The sequence below is a fragment of the Silurus aristotelis genome (assembly GCF_946808225.1).
Source record: "Silurus aristotelis genome assembly, chromosome: 10".
Lineage (NCBI taxonomy): Eukaryota > Metazoa > Chordata > Actinopteri > Siluriformes > Siluridae > Silurus > Silurus aristotelis.
In genome coordinates this window covers 26429385-26446750 of record NC_139583.1, presented here as the reverse complement: position 1 = coordinate 26446750, position 17366 = coordinate 26429385, and the positions used below count along the sequence as shown (strand labels likewise).

At 39.4% G+C, this 17366-nt stretch overlaps 1 protein-coding gene across 2 annotated transcripts; it reads left to right on the top strand.

Annotated features, from left to right (window-relative positions):
• The first annotated feature begins 1061 nt into the window (after positions 1-1061).
• On the top strand, positions 1062-16840 carry ube2q1 (ubiquitin-conjugating enzyme E2Q family member 1). Of its 2 annotated transcripts, none has more exons than XM_083553100.1 (13): positions 1062-1928; positions 4455-4559; positions 6615-6737; positions 6827-6883; positions 7729-7869; positions 10105-10189; positions 10363-10423; positions 10513-10603; positions 11815-11873; positions 12124-12172; positions 12426-12521; positions 13117-13183; positions 14558-16840. In XM_083553100.1, the coding sequence occupies exons 1-13, from the start codon at positions 1770-1772 to the stop codon at positions 14587-14589; spliced, it is 1125 nt and encodes a 374-aa protein (XP_083409226.1). In that variant the 5' UTR covers positions 1062-1769; the 3' UTR covers positions 14590-16840. The 2 variants fall into 2 exon arrangements, with proteins under 2 accessions (XP_083409226.1, XP_083409225.1); XM_083553099.1 differs by having other exon boundaries at positions 7729-7884.
• Positions 16841-17366: the final 526 nt, after the last annotated feature.

Sequence of the window (17366 nt, the reverse complement as noted above, 5' to 3'; positions counted from 1 at the left end):
CTTTTAGAAGCATGCACAAGAGTGAACATGTATATATGTTTGGACACATGATTTTTTTTTCTTTATTTCTGACATTGTACAGTACCACTGAGGACATCCAAACCATACAAGAACATGTATATAATAAATGTTTTATAACTTGGATTGTCTAAAGTAACTTGATGTAGCCTTTATGCCATTTTGGCAAACTCATGGCATTCTCTCATCAGATTCATGAGTAGTCAGCTGGAAAGGTTTTTGGTTCACATGTGTGTCTTGTAAAGAGTTTATTTGTGACATTTGTTGCCTTAATGTGTTTTAGACCGTTTTGCGCAGAGAAAAGGGTGATTACAGAGTCCTATTAGTGTTACTACAAACACTGTACAAATACAGTACAAAAACCACTCAGTAAAGAGAAAAGGCAGTTCATCATTAATTTAATACGTGTGGGTCAGTCAAGACAAAAAAACTCAATATCTATCTATCTATCTATCTATCTATCTATCTATCTATCTATCTATCTATCTATCTATCTATCTATCTATCTATCTATCTATCTATCTATCTTAAATATAATGCAGGTATTAGTTTTGGTTTAATTGTTTGGAACACGGTGTAGCACAGCAGAGGGGATTTAAATGTAATCACTGGTTTAAATTAAAAGAAAATAGTGCAAATAAATGTGGCCCATTGGGGACTCAAGGGCTTTAACTGATATATTTTACATTTTTAATAAACAGAGTGTGTAGCTTTGGAGCATTTTATGGATTGGATCATATATAAATCACATAATTTTAATAATAAATCAATAAATAAATTAATAAAAAAAGTGTAAAAAAAAAAATATATATATATATATATATATATATATATATATATATATATAATGAAAAATAAATTATATATATCAATATATATAATTTTTCATGCATATGATTCACATATAATTTTAATCATGAATCAATAAATTAATTAATAAAAACTTTGTATTTTTTTATTTTATAATTCAAATCTTAAATTACTTTCATAATATACATTTTGTAAATTGAATAATAATTTATTATATTTAGTTAATTCCCCCACAAAAATGACATTCTCAAAGTCATCAAGAAATTCCATGAGTCGCAATTCCGGCTGAAGAATAAACCAGAAGAACTCGCTCGGAACAGGGCGCGGTTGAGTCCATAATTGCTTCTTCCACCCTACACAAGAGCACTACTTAGGGTCTAAAAATAATGGCTTCAGCGCGCTACCTAGTTCACTCGGTATCACCGGGAACGCGATTCGCGACGCGAACGCTGCCTTTTGCCTCGGTATTGGGGCGCGCACAGTATGCTGGGAATGCGCGTTCCCGAGACGAACGGTCATCTTTAAACCCCAGAGAGAGTCCGCTTCCGTTTAGCGCCACGACTCCGAGCGGCGGATCCGCACTAAGCCCTTGCGCTCTACGGCGCTCCCGGCTCGGGCTTTACACACCGTCAGACAGGCCGTATTGTTTAGATGACATGTTATGGATGGTGTTTAACAGAAAATTTGTTGCGACAGAAACACAGACTGGGGGAAGAAAAAACACCACCCCGACCGCACCAAGTGAAGGAAGGCGTTGTTATTAGCCTGCTAGCTAAGTTAGCTCTCGTGATTAGCTTCTGAGCTAAAGGGTTTGTTCTCTGGGTATATTTGTTGATCTGCTTCCCCGCGGATTCGCTTCGAACTCGGGGTTTTTGTCACTACATCGCCTCCCGTCCTGTGCGCTTTTTTCTTTTATTTTTTAATCCGGAGATGAGCGCAAGATGTCGGTTTCGGGACTGAAGGCCGAGCTGAAGTTTCTCGAGTCCATTTTCGACACGAACCACGAGCGCTTCAGGATCATCGACTGGAAGCCCGATGAGCTGAGCTGCCAGTTCAACGTGACCGGAGAGAAGCTGCTCATCATCCACTGCAACATCACGGTAAAGAAAAATCCCAACACTGGCGCAGAGAAAAACAAGAAAAGTTGGGTCGCGTCCAGATTCGCTTTTGAGTCCCTACTTATGCACACTTCAAGCCTGGAAATAAGGGCTTGGTGCTGCCTATGTAGGGCACTTGTGTGGAAACAGGAAGGCGTTTGGATCGCGGCCTTTCCTTTCAGTTTAGAGCATAGAAGCTAACATTAGCTAATATTCTCGAAGCAAAAAAACCTGAGAGATAAAATACAGGGTTTTAATCGAGATTAAATATGAAGTGCATAATTTATTATTTTTTTCAGGAACGACATAAAAAAATTAGCTTTCCGCATCGTTTAAAATCGACGACACATAATGTAGTGGAAATCCTGTTAGTGTTGGCGAACATGGACGGCGTATTTGCGTACAAACGTCGGGAATTTTTTAGCAGTTTGCCCCCAGTTGCTAGTTCTGTTATTGATAATAATAATAATCATCATTTTGTTTTTATTAGTAATAGATATCTAGGTTAGTTAGGGCCCAATCCAGGCGGAATGACACAAATATAATGGTGTATATTTCGACATTAAACCCACAACGCTGTTCTCGATTCTGATTGGTCGAAAAGCATTGAGTATTTTTCTCTACCCGAAAGTAGTTCCGGTTCCACGGCGAATCAAAAGGCTGTATTAAAGCGCTCTTTCTTTATCTTCCGTAGTATTATATATTAATTATATATTTTTGTGATTGTAAATTACAAAGCACTGAAAATCATTCTTCGTACATAACATACGCTAAATTCCTTTTTAACATATCCCAGTGATGTTAAGAAGCTGTGGTCAGCCACGATACATCACCCATGGAGCACAGAGGGGGAGTTAAGGGCCTTTCTCAAGGGCCCAACAATGGCAGCTTGGGGTCCAAACCCCTGACTTTCCGATCACTAACAGCTGAGCTACTCACTTCCGTATACTTTATTGTGTCTGTAGTAAGAAAGGGTTTGTTTGTATGGCGGATCAACAAACTGGTTAAAATAAAGAATTTAACCTTTTATCTGGAATGGATGATTCCAAGTTTTTGGAAGGAGTCTCCAGTGTCAGTGCTTCACCACAGTCAGAGGTGGACATGAACGTTGAGAAAAATGAACACATAGTACAAGTGCACAGTAGATCAACAGTCTAGTGCAGGGATCCCCAGGCACGTGGTCGTGGTACCCCATTTGGTATCGAGCCACACAAAATATCAAAATATAAAACTTTATCTAATTTACATTTTACAAACTTTTAGTCAATAATAAAAGCTAATTTTTTTCGTGCCAGTTTTCAGCTCTCAGTTGCATTTATTTTTCTCTATGCATTGATAAGCTTGCACTTATTCTGCATTATTATATCCTATACCCTCGGCCTCTCTTTCTCGTGCACTGTAGAGGTACAGGAATGTTGGTGTTGAAACTCTACTGCAGATCTTTTTAATCATTTATCACGGTTATTTTCAACACTATTGCTGATGGTTTCCATTTTAATAGACAGGGATCCTTCAAATCATGTGATCGCATCATCAGCGAGCTCTGTAGGAATGGCAGATTTGAACCTTTTGGTGTTCAGTGCGAGTTCATGCTTATAATCACGATGCATCGTATCATGATGTATCATTACAGCCATCCTGCACATAACTGCTATTGCATAAGTGATAACAGGAATTGCAGTATAACTGGGTGGTAACTGTAACCTCTGATGGTTATTGTCTTTCACCAACACACCCCAGTGGTTTTATTCCTGCCACACACTACTGACTGACTCGTCACACAGGTTTAGTGATTATATTTCGATTTGTTTTAAATAATGGCAATTGAATAAAGCACCGGTTATCACCGTATCAGTTATTTCATTGCGTTACTCCGCCGAATTTACAGCGAATTGTTAAAAGAGGCGCTAGCGTAGAACACCTTAAAATCACACACAGACACTCTTGGCATATTTTTTTTCTCTGTTACAAACGTGGAAGATCCGACTCTAATCTGCGCTCATCTTCAAGAAAAAAACCCAACCTTTTTGAGATAATCAGTGCGAAAATAAATAAATAAATCAAACACGTATACATCTGCTCGGTTTAACAGTGGCTCACAGCTTAACAGTTGCCTGTCAGAGAAACCGTGAAGCCTCGCTCATGTTTCAGTTTATTCACACAGTCGAGCGAATCGTACTGGATTCGGGTTCTGGGTATGGTGCGAGATTTTATTTTGAACATGAATGGATTGATTACTAGAGCTTAGTTTGATTCGATGTTTGTCACAGGTATATAATATAACACACAACCCTTTATAGGAAGAAGTTTGGGCCTCCTTAACCTTCAAGGAAGCGTCCATGAAGATTGATTTGAAGTGAATGAATTGATCTTTAGTCTAGACACCGTTTCCATAACATCATTATATAGAACTTGAGGTTGAGAAAAACTTAGGGATCATTTCTTTTTGCTGGCTTTCATGTTTTCCAAATATGACGAGTCTTCCATGATAACGTGTTTATTAATAACCGTCTCTTGTCCGTGTCGCAGGAATCCTATCCTTCAACGCCTCCGTTATGGTTTGTGGACTCCGATGACCCAAGTCTGACCCAAATATTGGAACGCCTGGAGGATGTAAGAAAAGGCAATACTCTGGTAAGAGTTGTTTTATCAGTAGTAAGGACATGCAGGATCGGGTGTTGGACGATGTCCCCAGAGCAAATATTGTTAAATATTATTTTTACTAGAGACTTGCGGAGACTCAAACTTTCGAACGTTTGCCTAATGGCAGGATAATGAAGCCTTTTTTTGTTTGTTAATTTGCTTGTTTGTTTTCTCCCCACGCTCGTGCTGTGCGAAGCTGGCGGTAGTGTGACGGGCAAAAATATCTGTGCAAATATTGATTTCCTTTTAGCCCACGCTCAGATTTTAATAGCACTCCAGAAACATATTTGGACACCCCGAGACCCTGCTGCTTAATATAGCAATGTGTGGTTCACGGAGTTGTTAGACTGCTATTAAGACCTGTGTAGGTTTGCTGTTATACCTGGGGTTAAATCTGCTGACCTTTAATGAACTGCATGCAAATGAATGTAATCTTAGATCATTGAACGAACGGGTTTACATAAAACATGATTCAATGTTCTAGATCCTTCCATGCAGGAGTGTGTGATGTTGGCAACTCAGCCAGGCAGCTAATCAGTCTAGATTTCATCAGTATTTCTGGAAATCTTAGTGTCCGACTAAAAGGTCAGAGTTTTTATAAAGCTTTAACGAACTAGACAAAAGTAATGGCGCCCCCTTTTAATTAATAATTAAAAAAAAGTAAGCGTGTGTCTCCTGTAGCTGATGCACTTCAGTGTTTGAGTTGCGTTATTAGAAGGTTTCATCCACAACCCTTTCAGAAGCTGCTATTTTCACATCTTTTTGAGTCTTTCCCCCTTTTTTTTTCGTGGGGTATTAAACATAAATCCGCTCTACCGCGAACTCGTTTGGGGGAATTTACCGGCTGGAAAATCAGCATTGGCGAAATCTTTTGTAAATGTGCCGCGAGTATTTAGAGGAACATTTACACAGTTTTGCGTCTATATATATTTATTTTTAAATGAGGCCAGTTGTGACTAAATGTACAAAACAGCAGTTACTCATTCTTGGGACACAGGATATAAAACTGGGTATTTGCTAATAGTCTGTGATTTTCTGGTTAATTTGCAAACATCACCAAGAACCGCAACAACAACCTGTCGCTGGGACTAACCACAAATTTGCGTTCTTGAGTGTGGAGTAAGCTAGTAAGTTCTTGCGTATCGAGTTTCCAGAGGCTCCGCTCATAACGCTCAGTGTGAATTACGAAGACACGCTGTACGAAATGGCGTGTGAAATAAGCAAATCTAGACGATTAGGCGAGTGGCGCTACCTTCGAATGCTTTTCCAATCCAGACATGACCAGATCATATGCATGGTGTATTGGACACTCCTGACTCGCACACGCTTTCCTGCTAAATGGAGAACAACACAAAACGTGACCACTGCGAAACAAACAACTATAAAAAAAATAGTAATGGACTGCAATACAGGTAGTTCCTGCCCTACACTGGAGGCCGCATCTTAACATGAAAATATAAAGTTGAGGCATGGTCTTGCGCACCCACGACGCGCCGGGTGAGCACGGGTTAGTGGAGGGCTTCATAAGATCGAAAAAACCTTGACCTATCGCAACTGAGATCATCTGTACTTTTAACTAGACGTGTTTTTATTCACACACATGTAGGAGTTTTTGGAAACGGATCACCAAAGAAAAATTTTAGTGGTGATCAGAAGATTGTGAGTTTAAATCCCAGCATCACTAAACGACCTCAGTTGTATGAATAAGATTTGTTAGTCTCTCTGGATAAGGATGTCTCCCAAATGCTGTGAATGTAAAAATCCTGGGAATTTCTGAAGTATTAAAATGAAGGACCTCATATAAATACAGATTTATTTTTTTTTACACCAGCTCCATTAAGCTGCTAAGAATAATTTGTCCATAAGCTCAGAACATGAGTATAATTTAGCTGTGTTAAGACTTGAGGTTTTAATTCTCTCTCTCTCTCTCTCTCTCTCTCTCTCTCTCTCTCTCTCTCTCTCTCTCCCTTCCTCTCTCCCCCCCCCCCTCTCTCTCTCCCTCTCTTCGTGTGTGCCTGTCTTTTCTTTTTTTTTTGTGTCTGTCAGCTCCTGCAGCAGCTGAAGAGGCTGATCTGTGACCTGTGTAGGCTGTATAATCTACCTCAGCATCCTGATGTAGAGATGCTGGATCAGCCTCTCCCTGCTGGCCCTGTCAACCAAGAAAGAAAGGTACACAGGCCTGGCTAAAACATTAACGGATTGAAAATGTTGTTTTTTGTATCTTTTATTTTTTTTATTTTTATGTTTTGTGTCTGCAGCATGGTACCACAGATGAAGTAACTTCGGAGGAGGAAGAGGAAGAAGACATGGGAGAGGTGCAATTTCTTTTTTTTCACCCTATTTTATTGAAGTCCCCCTCAAAGTATTTTATGGCGTCTATCTTTTATTCCCTACTGTTACAGGTAAAATAAAATACGTAGAACAAGGTAAAAAAGCAATTGCTGAAGCTGTAGCATGAAAGAACCGAATATTAGTTTGGACGCCGTGTTTGGGTTTGGATGCGCTTTCCATCAGCCATAATACAGACGCATTATAAGCTACCTATGATTAAGGGGGTGGGTATTCATGAATATGACAAGAACAATTGAGTAAGGAGTAAAAAAAAAAAAAAACCCTTTTCAAATTGTATTATGTAACTTAGAAAACCCGTTTGGACAACAGCCTTCCTGTCCAAAATGCATCTCTTTATTCAGAAACGCTTCCTGTCATTCATTGCATACGCAGGCCATTGTAGCTCCTGAGGGGCGGCGCTTCATCAGCGTGGGTAAAATTACGCTAATATCAATCTCCCCTTGTTGTTTTGACAACTAAAGCACTTTTTAAGTATTGTAATCATCATCGCTTATGATTTAGTCCACGACTATATTTATCAAAATGCCGAGGTCTATGAAATTCATTTATAAACATGATTTCAAACTTCTCGAGCCATTCCAGCCGGTTTAACATTCAAGATATTTACTAGTAAGGTACCTCACATTGGCCTCAGTTCAACCCACACGATTTTCACTGTGATGTAACTCAGGATTCATTTAATAGATGGTATTTTGTTTTTATTAGTTTTTTTGTTGTTTTTGTTACAAATCAATTTTTCTTTGTGGAGTTTTTGTTCTGAAAAGTGGCCTGTGTGTGTGTCTTTTCTGTTTCTGTACCTTGTCACCAGGACATAGAAGAGCTCGACCATTATGAGATGAAAGAGGAAGAGCCGGTAGACGGAAAGAAGTCAGAGGATGACGGCATAGAGAAAGAGAACCTGGCCATCCTCGAGAAGATCCGCAAGAACCAGAGGCAGGACCACTTGAACGTAAGTGCTCATTCGGTAAGGTGACCTTTCTTATGCTTTGCGGGTTCAAAGGGGATAACACTTGTGGCATGCTTGTGATGCGTTATAGCTTTAACACAGACGCCGATTCCGAGCTTACAGAGTTCAAAATGTATGTTGATCATCGAATGCAGTAACAGACATTCCGCACATCTAGAATGGCTTTTCCCGAATAATTCCCGTGCTTGGGCAGTTCCGGGGCAGTTCCGGAGCACTTTTAGTTTTGTAACAGTTTTGAATTGTTTCCTTATTTAACAATGCAGATGTTTTTTTGCAGACACTGCCAAATTTGCAGCAAAACTGGAGCACAAGCCCTTTGTCCTGCCTTTTAGGCTGCAAAACTGAGCAGGCTGTGTGTATTTAAGCTGCATGTTATTGTGCAGAAACATGCTTTGGAGTTTACAAGCATCCTTGTAATATTTGCAGGTTTATGAGCGTTGATTAGACCATGCAGACTCCGATCTGAAGCTGCTCCTGCACTTTCGGAGTACGTGGGTGACCGAGATGAGTAGTCAGAAGTAAAGCTAATAAAATCCAGGTGCCCCCCCCCAGAAGAGCCTCATTTTCATTTTGTTAGGAGTCTGGTGTGAAAATAAGTGTAACCCATTCCTGCAGTTTAGGTCAGGCAGTAGTAATTGACTTCACGTGAAATACACTTTTGCACACATGCAATAGATAAGCAGCTGCGACAGTCTGTTCAGGAAACAATTAGCAAAGAAACCGTTTTAAAGGAAGCACGTTTTTCGTTCCCCGTCACGCATAATTACTAATCATAACCACATCGCTAATTCAAATCCACAAAATACAATTCTGATAAAGGGAAAACGGACATTAATAAAGGTTTTGAGGTCATCCGGCAAGTCAAACAACATACCTTTTTTACGTAAAATATAACGCACTCTTACATGAGCAAGCTGTAGCCAATGAACGGAACCATGGGAGGTTGCAATCGGACCAAATTCAAATGCCAGTCATTATCAGTCGTTTCACTGAAGTGACTGATTTCGGAAATGAACACGTGCAAAAATATCTATATTTTAATATCAAAGTTCATATCACCTGGAATGTTTAAAAAAAAATAAATAAATTCAAAAAGCAATTGCATTGCATAATTTATCAAATAACCAAAATGAAGCGTGCAGGGAAAAAAAGGATTAAACAAAGACTCTCGCGAGTACGAGGTAAACAGTTGCGAGAGTGAAGCATGAGACACCTGTAAGCTATGCTTTTCTTATTTTCAAATAAGTTAGACTAAATTAAACAAAGAATTTATAAATAACATTAATTCTTTCTTTTGGCTTCTCCTATCAGGGGTCGCTACAGCGGATCATCCGCATGTTTGATTTACGCTGGATGCCCTTCCTAACGCAACCCTCCCCATTTATCCGGGCTTGGACGTTAATAAATAAAAAATAAGTGGCCAAGCCAGTTCACGAAAGTGAAATTGATGTGGCGTAGGAAAGACGGTTACTTTCAATTCATGCCGGCTTTATCTAGTAATAGACCTCTAAATTAAGTACATTTTTACTAACTAGAGAAAATTCTGACCAGACAAATCTGTCAAATCTCAACAGCCCATGAACATAACCATAGAAGTTAACATGGCGCTAAGAAAAAAAGAAAATAGACCTCTAGAACGTAGTGCTCTATATGAGTGGGGGAAAATGGAAGCAGGTATTGGTATGGTATTGTCCCGATTGCTCTACACAAGTTCGGGCATGTTATCCATATAATAACCTTTACAGAAGGCTACTGTCTTTTTGAACTGCCTTTTGCATCAGTCACGTCACAAACAAACAAAAAAAATAACGAACGAAGTTTCTTTACCAGGTTAATTTTTCATCTGTGTATGTATCTGGGCTTGAACCGTAGTTTTTTGCAATGACCAAGTTGAATCTAATCTAGAAAAGTGAGTGAAATTTGCATTTTAATTTATGCCATTTGTTTTTGAAGGGGTTATAATTCTTATTACTTACTATTACAGACAATGTGGGAAAACTAACTAAACTATTTTATGCCATTCTCTAAGAAGTAACTAAAAAAAAAAAAAAAACCGGACAGTAGGTTTGCTGGAATTTGGATCGACCCTTATGAGTCATTTTATTAGACACGCTCCATTATCTGGTTCATACACATCTGGAAATGTGACACTGTGTTCTGTGAACCGAGCTGTGTCTCTAACTCCGCTGTTCCCTCTACCTGTGTTCTGTGTTGCAGGGAGCCGTGTCCGGCTCCGTCCAAGCCTCCGATCGTTTAATGAAGGAACTCCGTGAGATTTACCGATCTCAAAGTTATAAATCAGGCAAGTCCTTTTATTATACGTGTGTGTGTGTGTGTGTGTGTGTGTGTGTGTGTGTGTGTGTGTGTGTGTGTGTGTGTGTGTGTGTGTGTGTGTGTGTGTGTGTGTGTGTGTGTGTGTGTGTGTGTGTGTGGGAATAAGTATCGAGCTACAGCTCACCTTTTTATTTCTTGCAGGTATCTATTCGGTGGAGCTCGTTAACGATAGCCTGTACGAGTGGCACGTCAAGCTAAGAACGTAAGGATGTTTTCTGTACTTGCTGAGCGCGTGAGCTATGTGTGGCGCGAGAACGAAGCACCTTATTGTCACGTTTCTTATATGAGCAGAGTTGATCCAGACAGCCCTCTACACAGTGACCTTCAAGTGCTGAAAGAGAAGGAGGGCATGGACTACATCCTTCTCAATTTCTCATACAAAGTAAGTGTCTCGTTCTTCTCCCCCCTTCCTTTTCTTCTGTACGCCTCGAGAGTCATCAGTACTCTGTCGGTTCGGAATGTGTGGAGAGAAGAAAGCACTAACAAAAACAGAACAACATGAAACTGCAAGGATTCCCGCCCACTCACCATCTGATTCATTTCCCTGCTCGTTCTCTATACGCCATGAAACCAGTTTTTTATTCACAGTCTGAACAAACTTCCCAAAAAAAAAAGTCAATCTTTGTCCAGCCGATACAAAAAAACAAAAACAATGTTGCACTGAAAAATGTTCACCGTGTCATCACGAGACTGCATTTCTCAATGATGCCACTGTTATCCATGTTTAGGAGTCCAGGAGAGACAAAGAGTCTGTTTTCTCTGTGGGCGGGACATATTTTGCTATCTCTTCTGTCAATCACAGCAGTGCCAGTTAATCTCAGGGGCTTTTTTTTTTTTTAGCTCATGCATGCAGAAGAATTCATATAGATGCGATCGGTCGGCTTCACGTGTCTTAGGCAAAGCATGTGATTGCCTTCACTATCCTTAGTGTTAGAAGCTGATGTTTGAGAAGTGGGAACTGGTCATCATAAATGGAAAGGAAGAAAATTTCAAAGGAAGATGAAAGCAATTTTAAAAAGATATCAAACGATGAATAATTGCTGTTTATTTAGTCTTTTTCTTCATGCATTTTTTTTTTTTTTTTATACCAGAGTTCCATTGACTTCAATTCTTATTGGTCAAAATTATTAGAATGATTATTATTATTATAAAAGTTTTGGAAGGAGTCTCCAGTGTCAGCCTGTTTAACAGGTGGAGAACATTCCACCACAGATACGAGGTGGTATCAAGAAGTTTAGAGACTAATGCAGATAAAGTACTTTATAGTCTCAAAAAGCTTTTAGATACCACCTCACATGTTCACAATGAAGACTTTTGGGTTGCAGGAGGTTTCTTTTATTGCATGTTCTTTTTATCTTTTTTTTTTTTCTTTTCTTCTCCAAACAAATGAATCACTTCTTTGTCTGTTCGTCAGCATGCAGCTTTATTGATTACCGAACCATGAATTTTTAAACTTTCCAGTCAATTACTGGTTGCACATATCCTTTCTGACCTGTATGTAAAATCGTGGCTGTAGAAAATGCGTTTGCCGTTTTATAAGAATAGAAGTGACGGGAACAAAAACAAGTAAATATGTTGCTCTTTGTTCCGCAGGACAACTTTCCCTTTGATCCGCCGTTTGTACGAGTCGTTTCTCCTGTTCTTTCTGGAGGGTAAGTAACTAGAATAATTTTGAACCTGTGCTGGCATGGGTGTTGCTTTATATTGTGTACCGCATACAAGGTGTGGCTTTCCTGCGTCACAGAAGCCCTCGAAAGCACAGTCGATACCTATTTACTTAAGGGATTAATTTTACTGAGTGGTGATACTATAAATATGCAGTATAAATTCAGTAATTGTTTCTTAAAACCAGTCATGAGTTTCTTCATCCATACTGAGTAATTGTTTTGGTATTTGCATTAGTTACGTCCTCGGAGGAGGGGCCCTGTGCATGGAACTACTCACCAAGCAGGTGTGTTATACCTACCAGTTCTGGTGGCATTTCCCATTGTTACGTACAAGTGCACACACACACAAATTCACTTCCTTTTCCCTGAACCGAGTTGCGCCCCTACGTTCACACTGCATTCCTCACAAGCCTGTTCATTCACCTTTTAACGACGAGATTTACGATACGAGCGCTTCATTCGCGTCATGCGATCGTGTCACGGTTTTATCTGCAGGCTGGATGTGTGCACTGATTTTGATTTGTTGTACGTCTACAGGGCTGGAGCAGTGCCTATTCTATCGAGTCTGTCATCATGCAGATTAACGCCACTTTAGTCAAAGGAAAAGCCAGAGTGCAATTTGGAGCCAATAAGGTAGCTATATCTCATGGTGTGTATTTATAAGCTCTATGTACTGTGCGCTGTACGTAATTTAAGCCTGCTAACGTGAATCAAAAAGCAGGGGTATTCATCAGTTAAAAACAAAATGTGTTCATGTGGTGGGTTTTTTTGGGAATAGATGTTTGTGTTGATTGCATTTTGTTTTTTGTAAGGAGTCTGCAGTGATTGTTTTTGCTGAACAAGTGGATTTTATTTAATTTTTTTGCCAGGCTGAAGACTAATTATAAGAATATAACTCTGCTGATTATTATTAATGTCGAGAGCTATTCCAAAATAGAAGGAAATAACTCCACAGTATTCAATAAATATATAACTTTGTTTTTTTTTTTATCATTTAAAAAAACTGTTATTTTGGAGCACACGGTTATTGGAAAGCAATCAAACTTCAGGGTGCTAACTGTAATTCCGGTTCATGTCGGACCACACCACTGCATAATTGGGAATGATTTCCCAATAAAGGCATGTTCCTCCACAAAGTAGGGGGGATTTGAGAAACACTGTCGAACTGAATATTCCGTGGTGATCTTTTGATCTGTTTTTTTTTTTTTTTTTTTCCTTTTTTTCCTAGAACCAATACAATCTTGCCAGAGCACAGCAGTCCTATAAATCACTGGTGCAGATCCATGAAAAGAATGGTAACTATGGCTTTTACGTTATGTAATAAGATTTGTCTGCCTTTCATTCTTTTTTTAAAAAGTTGTTGATCAATCATGGAACACAATACATGCAGTTATTTCCCATGTTAAGAAACTTGTCATGAACAAGATATTAAATAAAGATACACCGTATGTAAAAGAACGAAACGGCGTTACTAACGGACCGAGGTACATGGACTGTAAACAGCGAGTGAACATTAAACATAACCGATTTATTGTGCGATAAACATGAGGTAGATGTGATTAAATACGAGGTTCAAATGTAAGAAAAGTAAAGTAAAACCAGGCAGGAGGAAGGTAAACGATGCTTTGATGTAAATAATGCAATCAGATACATGCTTGACACAGGTCTATATTTGTTTTAAAGAGAAAAAAAATGCCATGATACGACATGATACCGTTACATAAGCCTGGCCTTTTTTTAGTGATCAGGACTTTTCAATTTGCTGACCAATCAAAACAAAGCAAACTGTGCTCTGTGAAAATATCAAGAGCTACTGAGGCGTCTTCTACCTTCTGAGTAACAGATCATCATCGGATGTTTATTCACTATGATAAAGAGCATGGTCGTTCAATGAGTGTAAGGTGGTGTGAATTGCAGTTAAAATACCAATAAATAAAAAGGCGTCTTTAGTCAACGAAAATGTGGATAGTTTTTGGAAAGGTTTCTGAGTCGCATGACGCGTTTTTAGTCATCGCCAGGTTTTGCTCACGCGCAGCACATGGGACGGAAGCGTTTCTTTTTTTTTCCCCGACGTTTCCGAGCGGATAAGCAGCTTTTGGGAAACGACCGAAAGTGCGGACACGGGCCGTTTTTTTAAGATGAAAATGTTTTGAAATGATTAATGTAGCCCGAGAGCATCGCAATTGTTTAAGCACCGAAACATGCGCACTTGGCTCACGTCAAGGTTTCACACTTTGTGTCGCCCTTTTTTTCCCTTTTTTTTGACACCTTAAACAGAAACAGAATCTTCATCAGTGAGTTTAAAGCGGCTTGACGTATTAAACGCATATTTTGAAGCTCACAGGAGCATCCAGTAGAGTACAGGGTATCTATAGAAGTTAGAGATTCTGATTAGATAAGTCGTTGTGTATTTCAGTATTTGTTTTTTCTATCCGAGAGTGAACAATAACATTAAGTATGAAGCAGCATGCGTAGCTTTTGATCAGAGTATAGATTGGACCTGGACATGCCGTGGTCTTTGAGCTCATGCCAGGTTTTGTTTGAGGATTACAGAGAGGTCGTGTTCTGATTAGATAAGTTCTGATGTGTCTCTTTTGTCATGAATGTTTTTTTTCGAACCAGTTTGTTTAGTTTTCTCACTGTTTTGTGTGTGGCTTTGATGTTTGCAGGCTGGTACACACCACCAAAAGAAGACGGATAAGAAAAGCGAAACCAGTCTCTTCGTTCAAACAAGGACAGAATGTTTCGGAGTCAACAGCTGTTCTTCTTTTTCCTTTTTTTTTTTTTTTTTTTTCTTCCTTCCCTCCTTTTCCTTTCTCATCGTCTTGCTAGTTGAAGATTCACCATTTCTGGATTATAGACTTCTGAACTGAGTTGAGCTTGGAGAGTTGACTGGTCACCCAGATTCCTCTGCCATAGTTCCCTACACATCACTGCTCATTCCCTCCCACTAGTTCTCCGTTCTTCCTGCTTTCTCTTCGGCTGTTTGGTTCACAGAGCGGGATTGAACACTGCAGATTTTTCCACAACGATGGACTTGCTTCGTGGACGGGACGTCCCACAACCGGAGTCATCCTGCATAAACGCCAAGGTTCCTACACAACAGCAGGCTTTCGGATATCAGCGCTTACCCGACACCTCCCTTCTTTTCTCTAAGACGTGAACACGTGAACATTGCGGAGAAAAAGGAAACTGGAGAGACTCGGTCGGGTGGAGGAGACTTAAGTGTTCAACACTTGTAATGAAGAACCCACATTTGTTTGTGTTTTTTTTTTTGTTTGTTTGTTTTTTTTTAAAGATGGAGGTTAAATGCCATTACAACTCCATCTTTTTGTTCTTTTTTGAGTTTTTTTTTTTTTTTCCTCCCCCTGGTCACACCGAGAATATTTACCAGGCACGATGGACTAGTTCACTGTAAAGTCATGGAAATGATTTCCACCTGTAAGTAAACTAAAAAGACGTATCGCAGAGATTTGGATTTCGGACAGGGCCGGATCGCTTTGAAACATGCCCACGAGACTTGCGTCCGAAGATCAATCTCGCAAATAGAATAAGGATTAATTACTTAATGGATGTCCTCATGTTGACAAAAGGAATATCTTTAAACATGTTTTATGTACACATGACTACTGCTGTTTTTTTTTTTTTGTTTGTTTTTTTTTGGGGGGTTTTTTGGTTTTTTTTTTTTTTTTTTTTTTTTTTTTTTTTTTTTTTTTTTTTTTCTTCTTCTTCTTCTTTTTTTCCCCCATGTGAAAATGAAAGTGATGTGTGGCTTTTATGCTGTCATCAACTCTGCAGTTGTGATCATTCCTCTTTTAACCAGTGTGATTCCTGCTGTGTTTATTACATCAATGCTGTTATGTAAAATCTAATTGTTTATTTTTTTTAACCCCTCGTCAACTCGGGCACATAGCAAGGTTGAAGTGTTAAGCAGTCAGTAAGATTATAAGTTCAAAAACTAATCAAAAAAATGTATTTTGGAAAGCTTATTTATGATGCCCTGTTCCATTTCTGTTTGGAGAAAATCTGTAACACGACCATTATTGCCTTAAAACTCCCCTTTTAACATCACCATCCTTCCTGTTCCTGGTTTACGACTTCTCTCCTCAAATCTTCAGCTTCCTAATCTCCACACGGTCAGCTGCTTCATAGTGTTGATCAGGTGATGGGTTTCGGACTTTTGGGTGAAATCTTGCCACCCTGTTACATCAGTACTATATTACACATCCTGCAAAGGTTTGTTTTAAGGGGACATTATTTAAGACTCACGTTTCTCCTTACCAGAAATCACCATGTGATCCACCTGGACAATTTATTTTTTTTTCCTCTTCCTTCTTATCCCTGGTTCAGATTGCCTTCCTTATCATTTTTTGCATTGGTTTTATTTGCAGCATTAAATAGCCAATTGTTACTGTTGATCAGTGGCTTATCGAAGTTGAAAACAAGGCCCATTTTATTGTTATTTGGGGGGATTAAGGAGGCCGGGTCGGCAAGAGGATGCAATATTAATGAGCTCTGCAGCACGCTGAAGTCGCAAGGGTGCAGTGTTTATTTATAGCGAAACCTCAAGTCATTAACCTGTCCGGAAGAAAATCCACCCGAACGACTTAATGCGATTAATCTTCGAAGTTGTGTAGGATTTTTTTTTTTTTCTCCCCCAGACAGAATTCTGAGTATTTTCCTTTATTGATGTGCGTCGCTTAAACATTTCCAACCCGTGATGGTGTTGAATATTTGCGATGCGGCAGCGCTTTTTTTTTTTTTTTTTTTTTTTTTTTCTTTCCAGCTGTTTAACCAGAGCATCTGCTCAAGCAGAGTCCAGATCCTGTCATTAAGCATCATTAAGCCGCATCACATCGTCAGATTCGGGGCCGGAGTTTGCACAGTCTCCATGACCTCCAGGCCGGACAGCTTTGCTGGAAAATGGTAAGATACTAACTTTTTTTTTTTTTAGGAGCAAAGAAAAATAAAAACCAACAACAATCCCCGGTGAAGTATTTCAACATTAACGTGTGTTTCAAGGTGGAGTTTTCTTTTACATCCCCAAGGGATTTTTAATATTAGGGAGTGTTAACTTCATGGAATAGCTAAAGATCTTTCATCCCATCCTGCAGTAATGTATTAAAGTCCAGCTTAGTTTCCTGTTTTTAAATCCGATTCTCTCTCAGCGCGCTCCTGGATTTATGATGAGCACTCTGAAGTTCCCCCAGCCTGTTCGACACTCGTGAAGGATCTTGGTGTGGAGGATGAGAGCACAGACCAGGGATGTGTTTTAGTAGGAGGGATATATAGAGCAGCAGGTGACGTGAAAGTGATTAACCCTCGATACATCTGGATTTTTTTTTTTTGCCAGAGGCCGACTGGTTTATTCATTTCCCCCCGAACTCAAAACACACTTCTGCTGCCCGAGTTACATCTGTGCACTCCAACACGGGGAAGAAAGACATGGTCCACATGGGAATCACTACAGTGTGAACA